Below are 24555 nucleotides of genomic sequence, written 5' to 3' on the forward strand. Positions count from 1 at the left end.
AAAGCTGTAATAAGGTAAGTTTCTCTCTCTCTCTGTCTCTCTCTCTTAAAGTTAATGCAAATTATTTTTTTTAAGTTTTTGTTTTTTAAAAAATGAAATCTAGGTTTTTTGATTTTTAAATCTAGTAATTTTTCAAGCCAAAATTTTTTTGTTTGAAAAATTGAAAAAATGTAAAAATCAAATGACAAACTCGAAACTTCACGTGAATTTGTTTCTTACGGTGGTTTCCACATACAAGTTTAATACAAATGTAAAAGAAAAAAATCTCTCAGTTGTTTGCTAATTGTTCGTAGCTTTTTTTAAAAAATCATTAGTTTATATTGTATATTATTTAAATACAGTTTTTTGAAGTACTACTTCAATTGTTTTATATAGCGTTATATATAATCCAAAATCTTGAAAGAATAGAAACCACATCAAGTTGCATGTAATTTTTGCGGTGTGGCCAAATTCGAAGATTCGAACTATAAAATTTATGTAGCAATAAAACTTATGCAGCAAGTTAATGCCATTGTAATCTCATCTTATAATTTTAAAGTGTACGTTTAATACGTGAAAATAATCCAAAATATCGAAATTATATAGCTGCGTATAAGAGTTTTAAAACGAATTTAATCAGATATTGTTTGCACGGTGCCTAGGCCTAAAGTAAAGATCGCCGTGGTAAACCCGCTATTTTCTATTCCCTGCTTCAAAAAAATTGTGCCTAATAATTTTGTTTTCTTTAATTACGAAACAGCAAGTGGTTTAATATTTTTAAAATCGACCCTGTATCAGATTATTTTTTTCCTAATTAAATTGGGTTTAACTTTCAGCTCGCAACTTTACACATTTCCTAAAATATTCCTTGTCAAAGCTTGGGCGTTTTGGAAAGCTGTTGAAAACCGCCAAAGTGGACTTCAACTATTTCAAATAAAATACTATTGTTAAATCATTGAGTTTTGGTGAAAATTCTAAAAAAGACATTGAAGTATTAAAAAACCCAGAATCGCTAAGGTTTCTTCAGGACTGTGCCTATCCGTGTGATTAAGCTCTGATATAGTAAACATTTTGTGCCTTGTCACTCTGTACCTAACTGTTCACGACTAAAGTTTTAAGCTGTGAAATCGCAGCTTAATTTCTAAAAATGTTTACTAGTCAATCGCAGAACTGTTATGTAGAAAGTATTGAGCACACGACTCAAAAAGTCTACAAATAAGTTAACCATTTTTGAAGATTACAGGTATTGTCACTTATTGACATTCGGTTTTCGATATGTCCTGCTTCTTAAGTTTTTAAAGTTTTCCTAAGTATTTAAAGTAAATTGACCTACTTGACAGTTCTAAATTGCCTATTACGCTGGTCAACAGGAATTTTGAGTCAAAGTTTAGCATATCTGATTGTTATTTCTTCCACATTACAAACTTAAAAAAGAAAGTTCACACCCAGGTTTTTTTTATACCCTCCAAAGAATGTAATACTGAAACTTTTATTTCTTGATTATAAACTTGAAGTTTTTTTTACAAGAGTACTATTTAACACAAACAATTGTTGTAAAAAAAATAAATATATGTAAAAAAATTCAGAAATTTATGTTTTTTTTTTTATTTTCCCTGTAATTGTATGGCCTTTCAAGTATTAACCTCCAAGTATAGTCTCCCACCTTGCTCTCAGTGTATTATTCCTGATAATGACGTTCAATACATCTTGATAAAAATGTTTACTACTGTTTAACTACTTTTTAATCTCAAATAGTTAACTAAAGTAATACAAGTAAAACAGTTTGCTTTAAATCAAGAAGTGAATATTTATTAAGGGAAGAAGTTACAAAAATCGCATACTTTAAAAACAAGAAGCTGTTGCGAGAAACGCATCCTATAAAACAAGAAGCTTCTACAAACAGTTCGTTGCATTAATAAATAATGCAACAAACACCATTTTTCCGAATAGGCACCCATGCTATTTTTAAATTTTTCCATGCATGTAACATGCACTTAAGGTATTTTTTAAGTATTGAAACGTTTCAGACATTAAAAACTTGCTTCATCAATACATGCTGAAGCGAAGAATCATCAATACGTCCCATATCACTGCTCAAGTATTTTCATGTTTTAGTACTTTTTTTGAATGTGTTGTACTACTGCAATGTATGGACATTCTGTTTATGACCAATTAAAGTGAAATGTTATTTACTTTCCACCCCATTTTCCATCCTTAATAAAACACGCTTCTCCTTATTTAGTCATAAAAAGAAAGTAAGATGAAAAGATTGTCGTAAAGAATCAAAGTTTGTCAAGAAAATGGTTTTAGCTATTTTTTTGTAAAAAGAATCAGAAAATATTCATTAAAAGAAACACTTGAAAAGAAATAATTTTTCAGCTGATCACTGCTATTCTTAGGATATTACTTTTGGGACCTTAGTTCTAAGTGGCTAGTTAACTTTGATACTGGGGGGACATATTGAGTGTGCATCTGTACTTATCACCACTAATCAAATTTTAAAGTAGTCCATGGGAAGATGGAGCACTTTCCTATTCGAGATGTATTTTTACAAAAAACATTTGCATTAGGTCAAAATGAGAGGGATATGGATGGGGAACTTCCCTTCCCCCATTGAGAAAACTCCTTTGCATTTTAAATTTTTTCAACTGTTACGTTATGCATCCGCCCTTTTATAAAAATTTTGTAGTTGTTCATGAATATTATTTTAAAAAAATCTTTTAACTTTTTCTATCTAATATTTTAAATAGGCACAGGTATTAAGGAATTGGAGAACTGTGTTGAAGCCCAATTAACTAACTTAAAGCAGTTGCCACACACTTACTCATAAAAAGACTAATCAGTGAGTGGATGGCAACTGATATTGCAACTAACTTTTCATCTCACTTAAATGACTATATTCATTTAAAAAAATAATAACACTGCATTTTGAAGGTGGTAACATCCCCCTCCGCCTTCCCATATCCTACAATTTAGAATGATGGAAAAATAAATTAAATAAATAAGATGAATATAAAAGTCTCATAACAGCTATCTATGGATTAACTTCTCATTTCTACATAGCTAAAAGTCATGCAAGTTATTTGAAAGATTTAAAGAACGCGCTTGAGAATAATGAATGCATTATTCTTGGTAACTTTGCAGAGAATTTCATTTGAAAAGAATTTTAAGGATTTCCTTGTATCACAAAACCTTTACTTACATTCTTAGAGTATTTGTTTTTCAATAGAACCCATTTTATTAACAATATTGAGAGTCCATGATACCAATTTTAAGAATGATCCTAAAGAAGTTTAACTTTTGACAAAAGATATTTCCAAAGGTATTGGGAGTTGAGAGAAATTTTTTGAGTAGTTCTAACTCAAATGTTTGAGCGACTAGTACCAATATTAAAAATAGTGTGACATATAGTTTCTTTATTATAAAAGTTTAGTCGTTTTGATGTGAAATGATTCATGTTCGTAACATAATTATTCCTAAGTCATTTTCAAAGAAAATTGTTTAAATTCGTTATTCATTTCAGTCGGGATAGTAAATGAAATACTTGGTAAAGTTGATTTAAAAAAGTTTGAGCGAAAATAACTTTTATATTCCTATTTTTCGTTTTGAAACGGTTTTGAAACGGTTTTGAAACGCTCAATCGAATTTCGAATTTTGCTAAATTTAAAAACGTAATAATATTTGCTTATCGCTTGAAACTGGTTTGCAACGCGTTTCAAATCCGTTTCACAACGGCTCGCAGTGAAAACATTCCACTGTTAAAGTAAAAAATATATTTTTGAGCAATTCATAAGTATCACAGAAAAATAAATTTTTTTAGATATGAAACTGGTTGATTGATAAATGAAACACCAAACGTGAAAAAAAACGTCTTTTTCGTCGCTATCGAAGTGTTTTGTCACACCAAACCTTTTATTGGAGAGAAAATAGTTTTGTCTAAAATGTGTTTTTGTAACATTCATATTAACACGAAATATATATTGATAAAGTTAATCGAGAGTTGTTAAAAGTAGACAATATATAAGTAGAGTCCATAAATCCCCAACTTATTATCAACTAAATTGCAAACTGAAAATATCTACAAGTTTTCTAAGTCTTTTTAAATTTAAAGTAAAGTAGAAAGCGCATTTTATTAATTACAACTGCATTAATTTACTTAGTTTACACGTTTTTTTTATAAGAAACATGTTTATAAGAAACTATTACTAGAAATCCAAAAATCTTAAGAAACTTATTAGTACTGAGTTACTTTTCGATACTAACTTTATTTTGTTAAGAGGAATTTTCATAATTTTTCACCCAAGTATCAACATAACACGAAATTAAAACAAATATTATCTACAATGGAGAACAACAATTCAATAAGTAATTAATTTTTACGCGCAATCGAAAAATTCGAAATTAAAGAAAAAAGAAAAAGTTTTGAAACCCTTAAGAAACTCTTATAAAACTTTTAGCAATAGAATTGAAAAAAAGTACCCTTAAAATAAGAAACTTGCTAGTACTAGCCCATTTGCTTGGTTTCTTAATAAAAAAAAAACAACGTGTAACTTTATTGTATAAAGTTTTCTTTACAATCTAGTGGTGTGTAACCTTGTGATTTTAAACTTATTTCACTTTTTAAGTGAAATAAGTTTAAAAGAAATGGAGTAATCATATTATGTAAAACTTTCTTAAGTAAGATATTGTTCAATCTTACTGCAAGCAAAACTCGGTACAATAAAAGATTTAGAATTAGCTGAAAGTTCTTTGTTTTTAAGTCACAAATTTCTATTTTCTTAAAATTTCTTAAATCTAGAAACAAATTTATGATGGTTTTACTCAGTTATGATCAAACTTTGTAACTACTTTTTGTTCATATGTAGTTATAAACAGACTATTAAAAAAACAACTTTTTTTTTTGCTTGCGAGTTTATTCCCACAAAATGTTACTTCATTAAAAGTTCCAATGCAGAAGTCACCTAATGCCTGCATAATTTATATAAAATCGATTTTTATATATTTAGAGATCTCTTTTACTCTGTATTGAATTTGAAAATTGTGCAAAGATTAATTTTTTTATTTTAAATGTTTTTTTGTTGCTTCTCCTCCGTAAATCGAGGAATTTATATCATTATCCCCTGGACAATCATCCCCAATTTTTTGAGGAATGAATTAATTCCTGGCCTCAATGTCCAAAAAGGGTTAATTTTCTCGGGGATAATTTCCCCCTCCATCCCAAGAAAATTAACTCCATTTTGGAATTTATGTCTAGGGTGTCAATATCATCGGCCATAGAAAAACATGAAAACTCGATTTTTGAATTTTGCGCTAACTTGATGATATTTTGTTTTTAATTTACAATTGTTCATTTTTTCATGATTTTTTGATAACAGAGAATAAACTAGAAAAAAGGAGAAAATACGTATACTGAATTTTACTAATTTTTTCATTTTTAGGACTGATTTTGATTGTTTTTTATCTTTCGCCAATACTAACGATGGGGATATGTGGATCCTCTTCTGGCTGCCATTGAAAATTTACATCCGTATTTTTAATTCACATTTAAGAACATTTTTCCCTCAATCTTGGGATATTAACATTTCATAAAATCTAGATATTTTGTTATTTTAATTTAGGTTAAAACAAAAAAATATTTAAATAAAATAAAAAGTCCGCGCGCATTTACACTGCTGGGCACCATCAGCAAATAAATGTTATATTTTTTATCAAATACAACTTTCTAAATTTTATAGTAACATTTTTAAAACAACTATTTTGTAGTTTCTTTCTCTTAACTATATTTTCTTAAATATGAGTGACTTGATGCAATTAACTGTAATTATGGTGCGACTAATTGTAACATGAAAAAAAGGAATGGAGCTCTCATGTGTGCCCGTCCTTGGCCTATACTAGCTGTTCTTTATAGGATTTTTTTCTCTTAATACCAAAGATTAACTAACTGTATTACTGATCTTTTTTTATGGAAATTTAATATTTAAAATGTAACATACTAACTTTATTACGAAAACTATATTTTATTTCTCCTAAAAACATGAACTTTAGAATAAATGGCTGAAAAACTTTATCTAGTGATATAACTCGGTGTTGTGATAGGTGAGAAATTTTCATTCAAAACACACTTAAATGATCTTATTCTCAAATTAAGCCAACGGAATGTTAGCATAAGATCGACTTAAAGTTAAATATAAAACGTTACTATTCATATAACACTCATCCCATTTACAATATGTTTGTCAAGTTTGGGAAATTCTAAAACCGCATGCTTTTCTAAAACCGTTGCATTTCAAAATAGGGCAGTACGAATTTATGCACAATAATTTTCGTAATGACATCCTAAGTTTTTCCCTTTTTAACTTAAATCAGTTTTTAAATTGTCCATCTATCTGGGAACAAATACACGATATCCTTCCAACCTTTTTTCAGAACTGTTTTAATAATATGACAACGTGTCGAGATAACCTAAGGTCAGTCACTTATAACTATATTTTTTGGAATACCCTCCCGAACGTCCTAACAACAGGTTTTATCCGTAAGTCCAAGAATCTGTTTTTAAGGGACTTCACCATTTCTTCCTGAATAGTTCTGGTTAATATCATTCTTTAACCTCAATATATTTTTCTTTGTGAATATATTATTTATTTTACCTAAAAATTTTTAAAATAAAAATTCTGATTTAACTCTTACAATATAAATTTTGTGAAACTCTAATTTTATATTGTGATTAATTTATTTCTAATGATATTCTTGTATTTTATTAGTAAATCATTATTTGCTGTGAACTGAGTATTGTAACATTATTCTTTATAAGAATTTTTATTTTGTTTTATCCAAATTATCCGTTATTATCTAAATTACGATTTATTGCCATTTTTATCGTTGCTATCTAACTATTATATATTATCTATTTTATTATTATAATATATTATCTATTTATCATTATTGTTATAATCTAAATTTACGAATTATATAAAATGGGTTTCCAACGCGTTGCAAACGGGTTTAAAAACGCAATGCAAGCTATTTTATTCTTAAGATTAGAAAATTCGAAACGTGACATACTAAGCGTTTTAGAACCGTTTCAAAACGAAAAACAGCAATATATAAAAAAAAAATTTTTTTTTTCTTCTTTAATCGGTTTGTAACCCTATGAAATTGAATCTTCATTATTTTTAAATCAAAGACGAAAATATTACCCAGGTAAGATATTATACCATTATTGATTACAGGCATTAATTGAAAGATGTTTCACAAAAATAAGGAAACTTTAGAATTTCTGTAAGCTCATTTTGTAACAAATATTACATTTCTTAATATATTGATAATTTCACGAATTCATTACAATACAGTTTTGTTATTTTTAAGTTAGTTAACAACGAGTGAAGTTTTAGCGAAATTTGATAATTATGCTTTTTGGCTTTGCCACTCATCGAAGTAATTATCGACTTAATCACAACCGTATTCTTGATTTAGTTATTTTTGGGCGAACCAATAAAGAAGCAGAAACGTCATATTAGCGGTGGTTTTTTAAAACGAACTTTACAAAATAAAATAAATCGTCATAGAGCATAAATAAATAGTTGCCCACATTCATTTTATACAGATTCGTAAAAATAGTAAAAAGATAGAGTTGAGGAGTTTTTAGATATTTTAATTTATTATGTATAAATATTTTCTGTACGAAACTCGTTTTTAAAAATAACTATATTTACTAAACGATAATAGTTTCTAAACATATTTTCGAGATTTTAAAAAAATTTAAGATTTTTAAGAACTTATAATATCACTTTACTCTAATTTACAGCTAAACATGGTATCATTTTTACCCTTGTCAATAAAAAAACTGGAAGAAGAAATAGCTCATCTTAATGTATACGATTTGCCATTAAATCCATCAATGATAGTAGGCGAAGGCACATCCGCAATCGTATACATTCACAATTTAAGAAAAAATACAGTTGCTGTGAAAGCGTTTAAGAGGCAAGTTTCGAAAAAAAAGATCATGGATATCGCTCATGTATTAAGAAAACTGGAAAATGATAACGTAGTAAAGTTCTGCGGTTTTAGTACAAAACCGTCAGCGCTACTCTTTGAATATTGCCGCGTTAATGTCGACGGGGAAAAAGTACACAACCTGTCATCACTTTTATCAATATTTAATGACAATACTTATTTCAACTTTAAAGAGAGATTAAACTATATATTCCAAGCCACCAAAGGATTGATTTATTTACACAACAATGGAGTTGTCCATCGTGACTTTAAACCGAGCAACTTACTTGTATTCGGAAGTTTAAATGAAATATCAGTTAAGGTAGCTGATTTTGATGGAATGTTGCTCCTAAAAGAAACTATAACTGCAACCGCAATTTCTTTTCCGACAAAAGGAATGACTTTATCGTATACTGCACCAGAAATCTGTTTTGGTTACGTAAAAACTCCATCGAAGAAAACCGATATATTTTCTTGGGCTATTTCTGCTTACGAAATTTTATCAGATCTGTCATCACCTTGGCAAAACGTACTTCCATCTTTAAAGGATCACTTACTAACTGAAGCTTTATGCAAAGGCATCAGACCAATATTGGATGATGTAAAAAATCTCTACCAAACAAAATCAATAGATGCAACAATTACAATTTCATTTATTCATTCTGCATAGAGCGGAGAACCATCGGAACGACCTGAATTAGAAAGGGTTACTGAACAATATACTAATTATTAACGTAACATATGTCCGTAAAAGTAAATTTATTCCGAATAAAATGAAAATACATTTTTTAAATTTATTCTTAATAAAGTTAAAAAAAAAGTTTTTTTGTGCAAATTTTTTCGGTTTTAACTCCTAAGCAATATTTTATTTGCAGTTTATTGAATCCATGGAGAACACCTTGTCATCCAAGCAAAAGGAAGCTGTGATATTGGAAATTGAAAAATTGCAACCAAATTCTCAGGTAAAATAAGTTAAATCCAAAATTTCAAAACTTTTTTTATTACTAAAAACAATTTTGTGTTTTCAAAATTTTGAATTACTGTCATACATTTGAAAAACGTGTAACTATTTACTAAGACAATAGTGAGACTCCAAAAAACCTTTTTAAAAATTTCGTTCTTATTAGAACCAAGAATTGTTAATGTATGATGGAGTATCCAACAATGGAGTATCCAAGATGACATTAAATTGCAAGAATTCTTTTACAAGTGAAGAGGCTGAGAAAAACAAAATAACCTCATTTGAAGAATCAGAAACACATAATAAGAAACTTGACCTAGCAACTAGTTCCCAGGACAAGCTCCTTGAAAGTGTTTTTTTTAAAGATAATTTAATTGATAACTTTAACAAGGACAATGTTCTAGGGACTAATTTGCAATCATGTAGTGAGCTCAAGAAGGTAAAGAAAAAAAAAACTAACAACTTTTTAAATTTTCTTAAACTTTTTAAATTTATTAAACAATCAAATTTGCATTTTTATTTATTTATGATTTGTAAAGTTTTCACATTTTATACAGTTTTTAATGGTATATTGCTTATATCTTGCTAGAATATTGAATTTACGGACTTCACAGTTAATAAGTTTTCTTGTAAAATCAAAGAAACCCAACCTGAAGAAAATAGTATAGGGTTTAAAGAAAACTCACAATGGTTAAATGAACCTAATTCCCAGGGCCTTCTCCTTGAAAGTCTGGTTATGGGACAATGTTATCCCAATAACACAGAAAATCAAGAGAATGCCCAGGTTTTAAGGTTAAATTTGAACAACAAGGTATATACTAATAGTTTTTCTTTACATTTGTTGTGAAATTTTTCTTTTTACTCACATACTTTTACCAAACTATTTATCTGACAATAATCAACTAAAAAAAATTTTTATTGCAATTTTTATCAAAAACCTTATAGATTAAACTGAGTGCAACAGCTGAGAAACGAACACGCTCTAATGTTCAAAGAGGGATATCTTTTGCTTCAAAAGAAAGAAAAAAACAGATACCATGATATTCGAGGTTCCCTTCGTTGCTTGGCAAAACTTTTGATTGAATTTAGAAAACAATCAAATAATTCCAATGCTAGAGCTGAAGATATGGTGTTGAGTGAAAACTTTGACAAAATAGTAAGTTCAGCAAAATTTTTAACAGGGTACAGAGGGCCAAGAGATATTGACAATCCTAATACTTTTTGCAAGCTTGGTTTTTCACTTCACAACCTAGTTTTAATTGTCCGTGCTGTGTCGCTAAAAGAAAATAATAGCATAAGGACAGAAAAGTGTAGAAATTTTTTAGAACTATATGAATCAGAGTGGCTCATACTTGCAAATAATGCAAGGGCAACCTATAAGTGTAAAAAGGCTAAAGCACCTGAGAAACTTCCTCTTGAAGATGATGTTGTTATCTTTAGATCCTTTCTAGTCAATGAAATAGAAAAAAAATTGTGAAAAATTTGTTGTTAAAGAATACAGATATTTACAAAAACTCACACTTGCACGCTGGATGAGTTTCAATGCACGACGAGGAGGGGAGGTTTCTAAACTAAAACTTTCAGATTGGGAAGGAGTAGAAGATGACAGATGGAAACGTCGAAATTATATTGACCAAATTGAAGATGAGGTAGTTTTTTTTAAATTACTTTTTATTTTAAAACTGTATGGGCTAACTGATGTGAAATTATTTAATTTTGGTTTAAACTAGTATAATCTGATAATCTAGGTAGAGCGGAAACTAGCATGTCACCTTAAATTATGCTACGTTGAAGGAAAGAAAAAAAAGGGCAAATCTGCTTTAGTACCAATTCTATTTACAGATGAGTCAGTTTCAGCGATAAGACTGTTAGTTAAATATCGCACAGCTGCAAACATATTGAACGACAACTTATATGTATTTGCAAGTGGCTTAAGCGATCTTTATTACTGGGGATGGGACACCTTACAAGCTTTAACAAAGAAGATACCATTATTAAAGCAACCAAAACTAATCTCACCTACAAGAACTCGCAAGCTCCTTGCAACTATGCTGCAGCTCCTAGACATGTCACAGGCTGAACTAACATGGCTTACAAACCATATGGGGCATACTCATAATGTTCATTTTGCATGGTACCGCAAAGAAGATAGTCATATAGAATTGACAAAAGTGGCAAAAATTTTAACAGCAGTAGATAAGGGAAAGAAATTAAAAAACAAAAAAATAGACAATGTTTTAGATGATGACAAAAGTGATTATGAAGTTGAAGGTATCAATTCTGTAACAGTAGTTAAGCCAACTGAAGGTTAGTAATTTATAATAAATGAAGTTTTTAAACAAAAAAACTGAGATTATAACTACACTAGGATTTAACGAGTAACATTAAAATCAAACTATAATCAATGCATTAATCATTTTAAGAATTACAACACAGAATTTATACTAAAATCTTATATGGCAAACACTAATACTTAACCAGATTAACTAATTTTGAAAATAAATAAACTCAGTACCTATATCTGTAGCTGTGATTGCAAACTTTATTTCAGATGAAAGAACAAAGCAAACCAAAGAAATCAAACGTAAACAGAAAGAAAATTCTGATATTATTATTGCAGATGATGAAAATGGTGTTTCTAGTAAAAGGGTAACAAAATGTTAAATTACAGAGAAAATTACAAACTAAAATATTAATTTTTGTACATTTTTCTTTATAGTATATATCAATATAAAAATATATATGTGCACACACACACACACACACACATATTTTTCAAAAAAGAAAAGAAAATTATTTACTAAATTTTATTTAGAAAAAACATGGAGTAAGTGGTCAACAGAAGAAATGAAAGAATTGAAATTAGCATTCAAAGCATACTTTATTTCTAATAAAAGACCCCAGCATCACAATTTCTTGAATGTTTTAAGCAAATTTCCTCATCATAAGTTGAGAGGATTAGAAAAAGTTAGGGATAAATTCAACAGTGAATTTAAGAAGATAAAGAATTCTAGGTAAAATCCTGTTTCCTCAATAAAATTTGATTCATATAACCTGCATATGTGATTTGAATGATTATATGATAATCATATATATATATATATATATATATATATATATATATATATATATATATATATATATATATATATATATATAATGTTTAAAAAATAAGACATACTTTTCCTTTAGAAAAAGTAAAATTACAGAATATGAAGAAGCTGGAGCATAATTCTTTTAAATATTTACTAGATTTATTTTTTATATATTTTAACATTTACATTTACTATTGCTGTAAAAATTTTATTTTAAAAACTTTTCCTTCGCCATCCTTAGCTAACCTTTCTATTTAATGACGCGCTACTGCATATTCACACCCCCTCCCGTCTTTTTTCCCTTTATTGCAAGATGAGAAAGATCGTTGTTGAAAATAAAAGAAAATCAATCAATATTAATTTTTGACCAACATAAAGTAGTCTTATTTAAAGTTGAAAAATTTAAAAATCCCATCAAAATGATTATACTCGCCAATTTTTTAACGGAATTAGTTCTTTGACTTGAAACAAAGTTTGCAACACAAATTGATGTTTTACACAGAAACAAGAAAGAAAAAGTGGGGTTAAACTTTCAAAAAAAGGTATAAAAGTTCTCGAGAGAACAAAAAAAAAATAATAGTAGAGTAATTCCCATTTAACGACTTTGAGCTTTATTCTTACGGATTATGATGAAGGCAACAAGTCTTCATTTCGTTTTAATTTAGTTGTATGCTGTGATGTATTTCGCATTATCAATTATAACTCCAAGATGTTTCTTTTATGTTTTTCAATTTTTTTTAAGGTCAATTAAACAAGAAAAAGAAAAACTAATTTGTATATAATAATTTTCGCACTTTCCTCGTTCTTTCTGTTTATATACAGTTTTTCTCTCTTCTTTTATAAGTAAAAAAAATGTTTGCTTTTAAAAACCTCCACTAATCGCATCCAGACGCGCTTAGCAGTAAAACTACAAACCGCGGCATAAATCAACAACAATGATGAAGATGTGGATATGGTTTTCTCAGTATTCAGTATATAATATAATAGAAGCTTTCGAATCAGTATCGTGTAAAGTTGGATCCGCTTATACTAACTTTTCGATATATACAAATATTTGATTTCACTGTTTAAACGCTTCCGGGCAAATTTCAAATAAAGTCCTTAGAAATCCCTCATTCGAGTGTATTTAAGTATAATTATACATTTTAATTCAAGATTAGGGAAATTAAAACTCTTTTAGTGAACAAAAAAAAATTAAAATTGGATCCGTTTGTAATGGATAAAGAGGTGGTCGCCCTTAACGATATATGTTCCTATGTATGTATGTATGTATGTATGTATGTATGTATGTATGTATGTATGTATGTATGTATGTATGTATGTATGTATGTATGTATGTATGTATGTATGTATGTATGTATGTATGTATGTATGTATGTATGTATGTATGTATGTATGTATGTATGTATGTATGTATGTATGTATGTATGTATGTATGTATGTATGTATGTATGTATGTATGTATGTATGTATGTATGTATGTATGTATGTATGTGTATATACATTTCTCTCTAGATTTAATCGATGAACTCCTGGAGGTCATATGCAATGATACTTCATTCAAATCTTTGATAACTGAAACTGTAAATACAATTAGTGTTTTATAGTATAAATTATGATAACTCATGTATTTTTATTTTCAGTTATAAAAACTGAAATTTATAATTCTAGCAAATAAACCAATACCTACTTGGAAAACAATCAGGAATTTCTCTTCGTTTATATTTTCTTCTTCAAAGAAAATCAACATCCTCATTGTCACTTTTTTCTTCTGTGGTTGTGAACGCAAAATTTTCACAATCCTGTTTGCTTTTTGTGGAAATAAAAAAGTTATAATAGCTCTTCTTTTTAGCCCATTAATTAAAAAAAAAATAACTTTAAGAAATAGATGTAATACCTGAAGAGAATTTAACTTTTATTACTAGAAACTTTTCCGATTCTGACTTACTTAACTTATTTTATTTCCTAGCAAGTACACGACGTTGAAACAATGTTGAAATTACGTTGATCAATATTGTTTATATGCATTTTTTATTCTTGCAAGTAAAAAAAGCTAACAGGACAACTCTGATTGCTATATATTTAAAAACAAGTAAAGAAATAAACCTTTAATGTACGCGTTAAAATTAAAAGCTGTTTGAAAAATGTTAAAAGAAAAGAAAAATATAATAAGCTACTTTCTGTATATGTGTTACACTCCTTGTACAGAAGCTGTGTACATAAACTATGTGCACAGTTTGGTTGAAAATGCTTAGGTTTAACACTTCCAACCAAAGAAAAAACTGTTACTGTGCCCAGCTCTTCAGCTTTTTTTCTATCCTAGAACAACTTTTACTAGTATGTGACCTTCAAATGGAGTATTTTTAGCATTTTGCAGTTCTTTTAATGTGCTTCATAACAGCTTTGATGAGGTGGTTTCCTCCAGTTAAACTTCCATCAGTGATTTAATGAAGTGTCCTTGTAACAATATAGACATTGTAGTTCAGGCGGTACAACTGGCAACTGTTGAGTGCTTCCCTGCCTAACAAAAAAAGGGTCATCTTGGTCAAATACTAGATTTTTTTTTACTCAAGTACATACGTGTGCAGTTGAGAGAAACATCACATGGTCAAATTGTTCAGGGCAATAACATTTGGCATCATGACCAAGTTCCTCATTAAATACTTCACTTCAATGAGGCATACTTCGGCAGCAATCGGATGGCAAGATGTTTTTTCATCATCGTTGTATGCCACATATAGCAGGTTACCCATTCTCCTAAATTAGCAACTTTAAAGCCAGTAAACTTCAACCGTGGCTCTACATGAACTACAGGAAAGTCAAGCTCATGGCTTGCTATACTTCAAGAAATTTTCTTTGGCTCTTAAACTTATTATAACATCTGATGATCGCTGTTGCGTGAAACTTTAAGTAATGTAATATAAACCAAGCTAATTATTTAATTTGTATAATAATATATATATATATATATATATATATATATATATATATATATATATATATATATATATATATATATATATATATATATATATATATATATACATATATGCAAAATAGATGTATTATTATAGTATAATAATACAAATACTCTAGTGCGTTTGAGAGTGCTCGATACTATTGAATAATACAGCAATAATTATTTATTTATTTATTTATATAAAATGAATAAAAACTATATATATATATATATATATATATATATATATATATAGAGAGAGAGAGAGAGAGAGAGAGAGAGAGAGAGAGAGAGAGAGAGAGAGGGGAACATTGATGCCTCTGAGAGCCTCACGGACCTTCCTATCAAATGTTTTTGTCTCTTCTTTAAGAGTTTTAGTTCTTTTCCAATAAATTTCTTCTGAACATGATTTACAATGTGTGGCTAAAGTAGACTAATGGTGCTTGCCCTCGTTTAAGCTTTTTTGATGCTGTTGGGTTCAAGTTCTAAATTGTAATTTCGTTTCGACAACGTATTTCTTTAAACAGTTACATTCAATTAAGTAAGTTCCAGGTTGGCGATTGCGTGGTAACTTAGATTTATCTTTACTCGTTAGCAGTGATCTGAAATTTGGATTCCGTTTAAAAACTGCTCTATGTCCAACTTTTCTAAATATTTTTCTTAGTTTAAGGGACAGTAATGGTATCCACAGTAATGAAACTGTATTGAGGGTGTCACAATTGAATTGATGTTTGTTTTTATTCATGAACCGTTTTTTTCAAAATTGGTTTTCAATACTTACCATTTTTAACGTTTTTACGTAAGGATAATAAAGAAAGAAACTTAAAATAATTTTACGAGCTGATGACTCGGGTAACCATAATCCAGCAAAAGTTTTTTCCAACAAATTAATATTTTTATTTAGAGAATTCATATTATTTGATGTTTATATAAATATATATATATATATGTTTTATACAACTCCTATTTTTTAATCTTCTAATCAACGGTAGTTAATTTACTTTAAAGTAAATATGTATATAAAATAGAATGTTATTTACTCATAATAATTTTTTAATATTTTGATAAAAGTTATTAATATTTAAGTTATCATAAATGAATTTAAAACATTTATTTGAAAATTAATTTTTTTTATTTTGATGACCAAAAATAATTTACACTAACAAAAGCCAGAATGAAAGTTATTCCAAGTATAAGTTAGTCTTACTTCTCTTCCAGTGCCCATTCATTTAAGAGTAAATGGGGAACTTGAAGAAAATTACAAATCGTTGAGAAACAAATTCATGTATATCTTTTACTTTTAGACATTTTTCCTTCTTAACCTTATCATTTTACTTCTAAGATAATAAGGTTAAGAACGGAAAATGGAGATGGCAATAAGCCATAAATGCTAAAATTCCCATTTTTTCTTTGTATTTCTTCATCTAGTCTACTTCAGTAATTATTTTCAAAAAAAATTTCTTCTATTGAATTCCTTTGAGAACAATATTCAAACTTTTATATTTTAAAAGATCGTTGATTTATGAGCATTTGTTTAGAGTCTGATTCCTTCTTTTAAATCTTTTTTTTTTTTTAAGAAAACATTTAAACATTTGCTTTTTTTTGTTCTTTTTTTTGTCCTGAAAATAATAATGAAATCTTTAAAGTTGATGAAAACTCTCTTAAATTAAATACTGTCGTTAGGTCATACTCTTTTCTATACATATTATAAATACTAAAAAAATTGAAATAATAAAAATTCAATAAATAACTAAAATGAATCAAATTACTTTCAATTGCTAATGAAAAATAAAAACCTTTGACGTCCACCTTTTTATTAATCTACAGTGAAAAATGCAGAAAAGGAAATCTATCATACTATTTAACCCCATAGTTTTTTAGAAGATATAAATGTAACTACCACGTAAGGAATTACGAAAATTATTTTCTTTCGAAAAAATACATCTACTTCTCTCAATTTCATTTGTAAAGTCGCATTTGTTGCCTTTGACTTCAAATAAAAAAACCATAAAAACCAAAACCTTTAACTACCTTCCTTTCAACCAGAAGCGACTTTTTCTCTGATTTTGTCATTTGATTGCAAAAATATTGTTTGGTGAAATCCAAAACTTTGGTTAAAACCCGCTTGACAAATACAATCGGAGAAACCGAGCCCCGGTTAGCTTAAGGGATAAGTTGACACTGCGTTTAACTTTGGAGTTTTTCACCAGAAAATTTCAGAAATCACATGAAATCTTCCTACTAAGCTAATTCATCTTCCAGTGAAGTAACAGTAACAGTGTAGTATTAGGGCAATTAGCGAGTGCCCTAATAATACACTGCTACAATTAGAAGATAGAGCAACTGACCTGCAGGTAGGGTAAGCTGGGCTAGTTGAGCATAGGGGCAAGTTGGACAACTAAAATATCTCAAAAACTACGCATCAAATGACAAAACATCTAATATATGAAAGATTTTAATGCGCATTGTATTACCACAGAGTGGTAATACAATGCGCATTAAATGGTTGTTGGACTGCGGTAAAGTGAGATTTGACTTTTTCAAATTTGGACCAAAAAAGTAAAAAAAAAAAATTTTAATATTTTTCTCTTATACTCTTAAAAAAACATTTAACTGGCTTCACTTAGGTATTGATATTTTGCCTATTTTTTTGAATTTCATTAAAGCTAGCCATTTTTCTCTAAGTAATGTATCTCTTTTTATAACCTAATATTTGTATCACCTAGTCTAATCGAGATAAGTTGAGCAGGTTTGAAAAAAGTTAACAAAACGGCATTATCGGATACGGAGAAACAAATTTTGTTGGGTTAACATTTTAAGGTCCATAAACACTTTTGAATTAATCATTATTAAATAGTCTTAAAATTTTTAAATAACATCTGAAATCCATTATTTAAAATGATATGTTATTGTGATTTAAAACTATTAAATTTTTGCTTCTTTTAAAAATATTTTTACCTAAATATTACTTTGTCAATAAAATATGTAAGTCAAAAGTTAAGAAAAAAATTTTTAAATAACTAACTTTACTTTTAACTTGACCCACACAGCAGCTCAACTTCCCCGCTGGGGAAGGTTGAGCAGCTTGGTAAATTTTAGAGAATATTTTCTCAAACAAATCTAAAAAGCGTTTTTTTTTTCTAAAGTAATTTTTAGCAGATAAAATTATCTTTTAATTAATGAAATAGTTATGTAAATCCGAGAAAGAATCAAGATGTATTAGATTTAGTAAAAATTGCTCAACTAGCCCCGCCCTACTCAATGCTAAACTATTAAAAAATTAATAACAAAAACAGCTACAGAACTGGAGTAAAAAAATTTGCAGCAGGGGAAGGTTGGTTTACCGCTTACCTAAAATATTATACTACTTCCAATTTAGTTCGCTTAAGGTCGAAAATTGAATCAAGAAACTAAATTTGTAGCAGCGAAGATGAGTTTAATTTGACCTTATGTAGATCAATTGTCAATATTCTTAATGAAAACAAAGAAGGTTGTGGTCAAACAATACAAATGATAAGAGTGATGATGTTATTGGGATAAAAAGAAAAACAATAATAATAGAAATCAAAAATGAAAATTCTTTATATTTCAGACGTTAAAGAAGAGAAAGATAATCCTCATTAGGAAGATATCACTGAATCTTCAGAAATATCTTTAAGGGTACATTTAAGAAATGGTGGAAATCTACAGGTCCTAAAGTTAGTGCGAATGTCATTAAGCCATTACATTTGTTGATATTATTTTATACGGACCATATAGTTAAAGAAATTGTAACTGAAACAAGGAAATATGCGCATAATAAAATGAAAGAGAAAGGGTCTGGAATACTGAAAAGAATTAACAACCCAAGAGTTGCGTGCATTTGTTGCTGTACTCCTTAACATGGGAATAATGTCGATTGCAAATATAACACAATAATGGCGGATGAAAACATTCGAATTTCTGTTTATCCGATCGTAACTGCTTGCAAGAAATAAAATCGAAAATTTTAGAAAATTTTAGAAAATTTTTTTTTCGGCCATAATATGTGTTTAAGTTTCCATTGTGAAATTTGAATTTAAATTTTATTTTATTACTTATAATTCTTAGAAGCAAACGAAATGGGGAGTAAAGACTTGTGTACTCTACGATTCAAACATATTATGGGATTCTTCAATATTACGGTAGCATCACAACAGAACAGCTGATAAGACCTGACCTTTTGGTGACAATCAGAATTCCGTTTCACTTACGTCAAATGCTACTAAATTTTGTTCCTGGCGCTCGAGGCTATTACATCTTCACAAAAAGATATAACACTTGTCTTGTACTAGGCAATGAATTATATATAATGAAGTGTCATTTGAGTGGCACAATAAATACCAATTGGAGAGAAATGCTGTTTGTTATAAAGAAACGAATTTTCGAAAAAACAACAACAGTTGCATATTGGATAAACAACAGTTTGATCTTGGCTTGGAAAAGTGCGCGGGTTGTAACCATGATGTCGAACCGTGGCAATTCCGGAATGACTACCGTAAAAAAGTTTCACCGAGGTGATGATAGAATTGCTGTTAAAAAATCAAATATTATACTTAAATACAATGAATTTATGAAGATAGTTGATCGTTCCGATCAGTTTACATCTAAATACTGTTTTATGCGGAAATTATTAAAATGGTTGCGAAAGTTATCTTTTTGTTGATTGGAAATATGCGTGATAATTTCTATATTTTATATAAATTGGTGAAAAAGAAAAGAAACGAGTGATCAATCAGTAATTTAAAATGTGAAACTGTCAGTGAATCATCTAAAAGGAGATGGGTAGCTGAATACCAATACAAAAAAATGGTTCGGGTGCAAAGGGTTCATCCATCCAATGTTAGAATATTTTTAAAAAAACATAAAAACTGTTCTTAATCGTTTAAAGCTGAAAATTGAAGATTTTAACAACATGGGTAAAGCTGGTATTACCACAGTTCAAGTTTCAGATTGCATTGTAGCTCGGATAGGTTTTAAACATATTGGACAAGAGCTGAAAGAGGCATTTTACTTATTATTGCAGTTGCCACAAACTCCAACCCACCATCTGATTTCAGTGCACTTTTTTCTAAAAACATGTAAGTAAAACTTGCGATGCTTTGTCGCCCTTTCTGCACCGCAACTTGCTTGAATAATACCGGCAGTAGAAAATGCTCTTTCAGATTCAACGCTAGTTGGCGGAATCGATAAAAGAAGATCATAAACCTGTTGGAGATTTTTTTCTTGCACCTTCATCTTCGAAGAGACTCATTTCTTTTTTTAGACACTTGATTATATCGGCGCATTGTGGTTGTTTCTCGACAACCTTATTGTTTATTTGTTTACAAATGGCCTTGTACATGTCTTTTTTTTTTGATTTCTCAGAATTTTTTCCTTCGTCAATCTCCCGTCTCCAACCTCAAAGTGAAGAATTTCGGGCTCGTTTTTCAACAGCAGTGCTTTGATTCCAAAGTCCCTTCTGATTACAATGCCCAAGTTTTGATTCGGAACCCTAAACCTCCATTGATTCGGAGAAGTCCTAAATTCCAAAACTTTGACTCCGAGTGAACATTCACGCTTAAGTATTGTCGGTTCCCTAAGGAAGTCCACTCATCAAAAGTAATACTTAAACCTTTTCCATTTAATTTATATTCTGATATTTCTTTAATTACTTACTGTCGAATAGTTTCGCTATAGCTAAAGACTATTTTTTGTATAGTCGTGGCGGATTTTGGAAGTTTATCACATAAATTTAGAGCTTTTAATGATTTTCGAAGATCATTGGATGTTATGAAAACTCTGAATGGAAGCTCATCAAGTGCTGTAATTTTAGATAAGATGGCTGCCAGCGAGTATTCTGTAGTAATTTTAAAAATATTTAGCAACTTTTGGTAGAGGCGTATAAGATATTGAACTAGATTCACCGAGAGGTTCAATAGCATCTCGTTTTCGTAATATAACATCATGCTTTGTTTTTAAATGTGTATGAAGGCTGTACTTTGTACTTTTTACTTTGCCCTTTTTCATCTTTGAGAAAGAAAAACCAAACAGAATATTTATCTCCGCCTTTTGAATGCTCAATGAACTTTTTAATTTCACTTTCCATCGGCTAAATTAAAATATCTCTATTTGTAAATATGTGTCAGATAATTTATCTTCACGATGTCTATTTTAGTCACATAATGTGACTGATGTAAACATTTAATATTTAAATGAAATAAATTGAAGTAAGTTTAAACATAAAAGTGTTAATTTTTTAAACTTACCATAGTTGTTCTTGGTAATTATTTTTAAAAAACTATCAAAGAAACAGGGTATGTAAAGATTTTGTAATTTATAAAAATGTGAACTCGTTATTTACTGTTAGATTTTTGCCGTATAACTAAAAATGTAAAGTTATGAACTCAAGAGTTAAAGAGTGTTTAACGCATTGCTTTAAAGTATGCGCACTTAAGATTGTTTCAAAAAGGTGTCAAAACAACAACCCGTAATTATAAACCTTCTGGGAATTAAAATGATTTAAAAATGAGTCTAGTAATAATGAGAGGAGTTTCATCAAAAGGTTGCCAATGAATCAGAATTCGACAACTATACTTTTATATATCAGGTTTTTACTCAAACAAAGAGTTTAAACACATGATAAAATAAAAAATTCTTTTTAAAATAAGCAACAAATGTTTGCGAATTTTCGTATATTTATAATCTGAAATACGAAAATGCAATACGTCTCAAAAATAGTTGCATTTTAATATCTACTTAAATGTTGTAATATTTTAATTAAAACTTTGGTTATAAATCAATTTAAAAAAATACATGAGCTATACAAATATTGCTAAAAATAATATATAAAAAAACAACCATTCAAATACCGAAATATCGGTATTTAGGCCTTTTAAACCGGTATTTGAAACATGACAAAATCGACCGAAATCCCTGTTTTCTATATCCCGGTATACCGGTAATGGATTTCCTAATAACTTTATTCATTTATCCATATTTTCAATTTTTTTTTATTTTTTAACTTTATGAACTTATTTACCACAAAAGTTTAAGTCAGCAAATTTAAATTATCAGAACATTTTACCATCACAAAAATTACAATTGGGGAAAAGCATTTCAACCTATCAGTTTATGTCACTTTACATATCTCCTATCATGCTGTTATCTCAATGACTTTAAAGAAATATCAGCGCGATTATTTGTTTAGTAACATGAGCTCAATAAGTGTGATTGCAAAGTTATTATATAAACCTGCGATGAGATATTCAATAATAGCAATTTTTTTTTAACTGATGCTTGCATATTTTTTTTAAAGATACGTAGCAAAAAGTAAAACAGAAGTGAACCGGTGGGTAAGCATTTTTTGTTTAAATATCTCTTTAATCGACTCAGATTCAAACATAGATTTTTAAGCTACTTTACAGCAATAATGTTTACTTTCTTCTTTTCCTCAAAAAGATACATTCAGCACTCTATTATCATCTCTGTCGACACAACTTATTGTCGTTGGTATTTTTAATGCTAAAGAATAGCATTTGCTATTCACCGCATTCCCTCTATACTTTTATTTTTAACGATTATGTTACCATTTTGTCATTGATACTTTTTCTATACATTGAGTGTATATAAAGTATACCAAAACAACATATAGCTATACATTTTATACTCTATATTGCAATATTGTATTAACTTTTTATCATTCATTGGAATCATTATTATTGCTTTCCATCCTTTGGTCAACAAAGACCTTTCCTTATGAATCGAAAAGACAGCCATATTATACTTTATTTGGCAATGAACCAAAAAAATCTGCATGTTTCTTTATTTGGTAATGAACCAATTAAATCTGCACTTTCTCTAAGTTTACGTTCCATTAAATCTCTCTGTTTCTTACCAACTCCAACTTAAAACCAATACCCCCACCTCATTATTTATCTTTGACTTATTACGCTTCATATCTATATTAAGAGTCATGCTAATGAGGTGACCTCTAGGAAAAATGAAGTTTATTTTCAGCCTTTCTTATGTAGATTACAAATACTTTTCAAAAAGGGTGTTTCAACAACGGTGGGGATATGAAATGGCTTTAAAGATACCAAGACTAGTAATAAGATGAAAAATCGACTTTACAAAACGATTGATCAATTTGTTAGAAACTTAGTGCAGCTAATCTGTCATTGTTTTAGAAAAATTCATCATGGATCCAAAAGTAAAATGCATTTTGGTTGACAACATCTCTCCAGAGTGGAAAAGTTTTGCACGTGATGCAGCTTTTGATGAAGCTGTCATTGATTATATCGATCTCGATGAACAGAGTGATCAGCTTAAAATGGACGAGGTGCTAAAAAAATTGGTTTTACGTAATCCTTCCGACTTTATATCTGTAGTTGAAAAATCTCTCATGCTGATGGGTAAAGTAGATGTCTTGAATGAAATCCAAATGATTTGTAAGTAAAGGTTTTTTTTTATCCATGGCACTTTTTCAATGAGATTTTATGAATTTTTCACAAACGACATTCCGTGACAAAGTCATATTGTTAATCTGGTTTAAAACTTGATACAATAGTCACATATACCAGCTTAACGTTTCATTGACATCTGGCTGAGTAAATTGCTGATAATTAAAGGATATAAAAGAATTAGCAAAGAGTCAGATTAGTGCAAATGCTACGTACCATGACACTTTCATTCAGGAATTGATAATCTACCAATTTCATAAGACCCTAAAGCGGTATCCGTGTGAATATGAATACTTTTTACTCTTAAAAAAATAACAGGATTTTAAAACTTTTAGCAAACATATACGTAATTGACAATTGTTTTCCAACATTAGTATAGAGATTTAGTATTATTTAATTTGCTTAAGTGGAGATATCCCGGTTGGAAATCGGCTAACGAATGGCTAGCAATATTCGTAACGATTAAGACAGCGATTTGGCCACGAGGATCGTTAGCTTTTTAAGCTAACGGATCGCTAGCGACAACTCGTTACAATAAAGATAGCGATTTGGCCACGAGGATCGCTTGCTACAAAAACTTGCGACTAGCTAGCGACAAGTCGTTACGATAAAGAAAGCGGTTTGGCCACGAAGATTGCTAGCTTTTTAAGCTAGCGGATCGCTAGCGACAAGTCGTTACGATAAAGATAGCGATTTGGCCACGAGGATCGCTAGCTTTTTAAGCAAGCGGATCGCTAGCGACAAGATGTTACGATAAAGACAGCGATTTGGCCACGAGGATCGCTAGCTTTTTAAGCTAGCGGATCGCTAGCTAAATGAGCTAGCGAATCGCTAGCTTAAAAAGCGATTTTAAGGGGGTATCCCCCCTTAAAATCGGTAGCTAAAAAGCTGCGATACGTCGCAATCAAATTGATAGCTACAAACTGCGATATGTAGCTATCGTTTTTTAGTTATCATTTAGCTACAAAACGATAAGCAGCTACACAAATGCGATATGGTAACCAGCTACACTGATGTGATCTGGTAACCAGCTACACAAATGCGATATGTAGCAAGCGTCTTATCATAACAAAATTGCTTTCTTAAAAGCTGCGATATGTAGCTATCAAC

At 29.4% G+C, this 24555-nt stretch overlaps 1 protein-coding gene and 1 long non-coding RNA gene across 4 annotated transcripts in view; both read left to right on the forward strand.

Moving 5' to 3' along the window:
• Window positions 1–24555, forward strand: part of LOC149893658 (uncharacterized) — a 111326-nt gene that overhangs the window by 69137 nt on the left and 17634 nt on the right. Inside the window, exons 1-2 of one of the 3 annotated variants that reach the window (XM_090091520.1) lie at window positions 22227–22338; window positions 23173–23433. The exons of 1 other annotated variant lie outside the window; for it this stretch is intronic. In XM_090091520.1, coding sequence (XP_089947646.1) covers window positions 23184–23433 — 250 coding nt within the window. In that variant the 5' untranslated portion in view covers window positions 22227–22338; window positions 23173–23183. Of the gene's footprint in view, window positions 1–22226; window positions 22339–23172; window positions 23434–24555 lie in introns of those variants that run through there. One more of the 3 variants, XM_090091526.1, reaches the window with a different exon arrangement.
• The window catches only part of LOC149893660 (uncharacterized), a 148964-nt gene that overhangs the window by 60254 nt on the left and 64155 nt on the right, over window positions 1–24555 (forward strand). The window lies entirely within an intron of this gene.

The sequence above is a fragment of the Hydra viridissima genome, unplaced genomic scaffold (assembly GCF_058129835.1).
Source record: "Hydra viridissima isolate aposymbiotic clone 2 unplaced genomic scaffold, HvirCarnegie_v1 scaffold_1, whole genome shotgun sequence".
Lineage (NCBI taxonomy): Eukaryota > Metazoa > Cnidaria > Hydrozoa > Anthoathecata > Hydridae > Hydra > Hydra viridissima.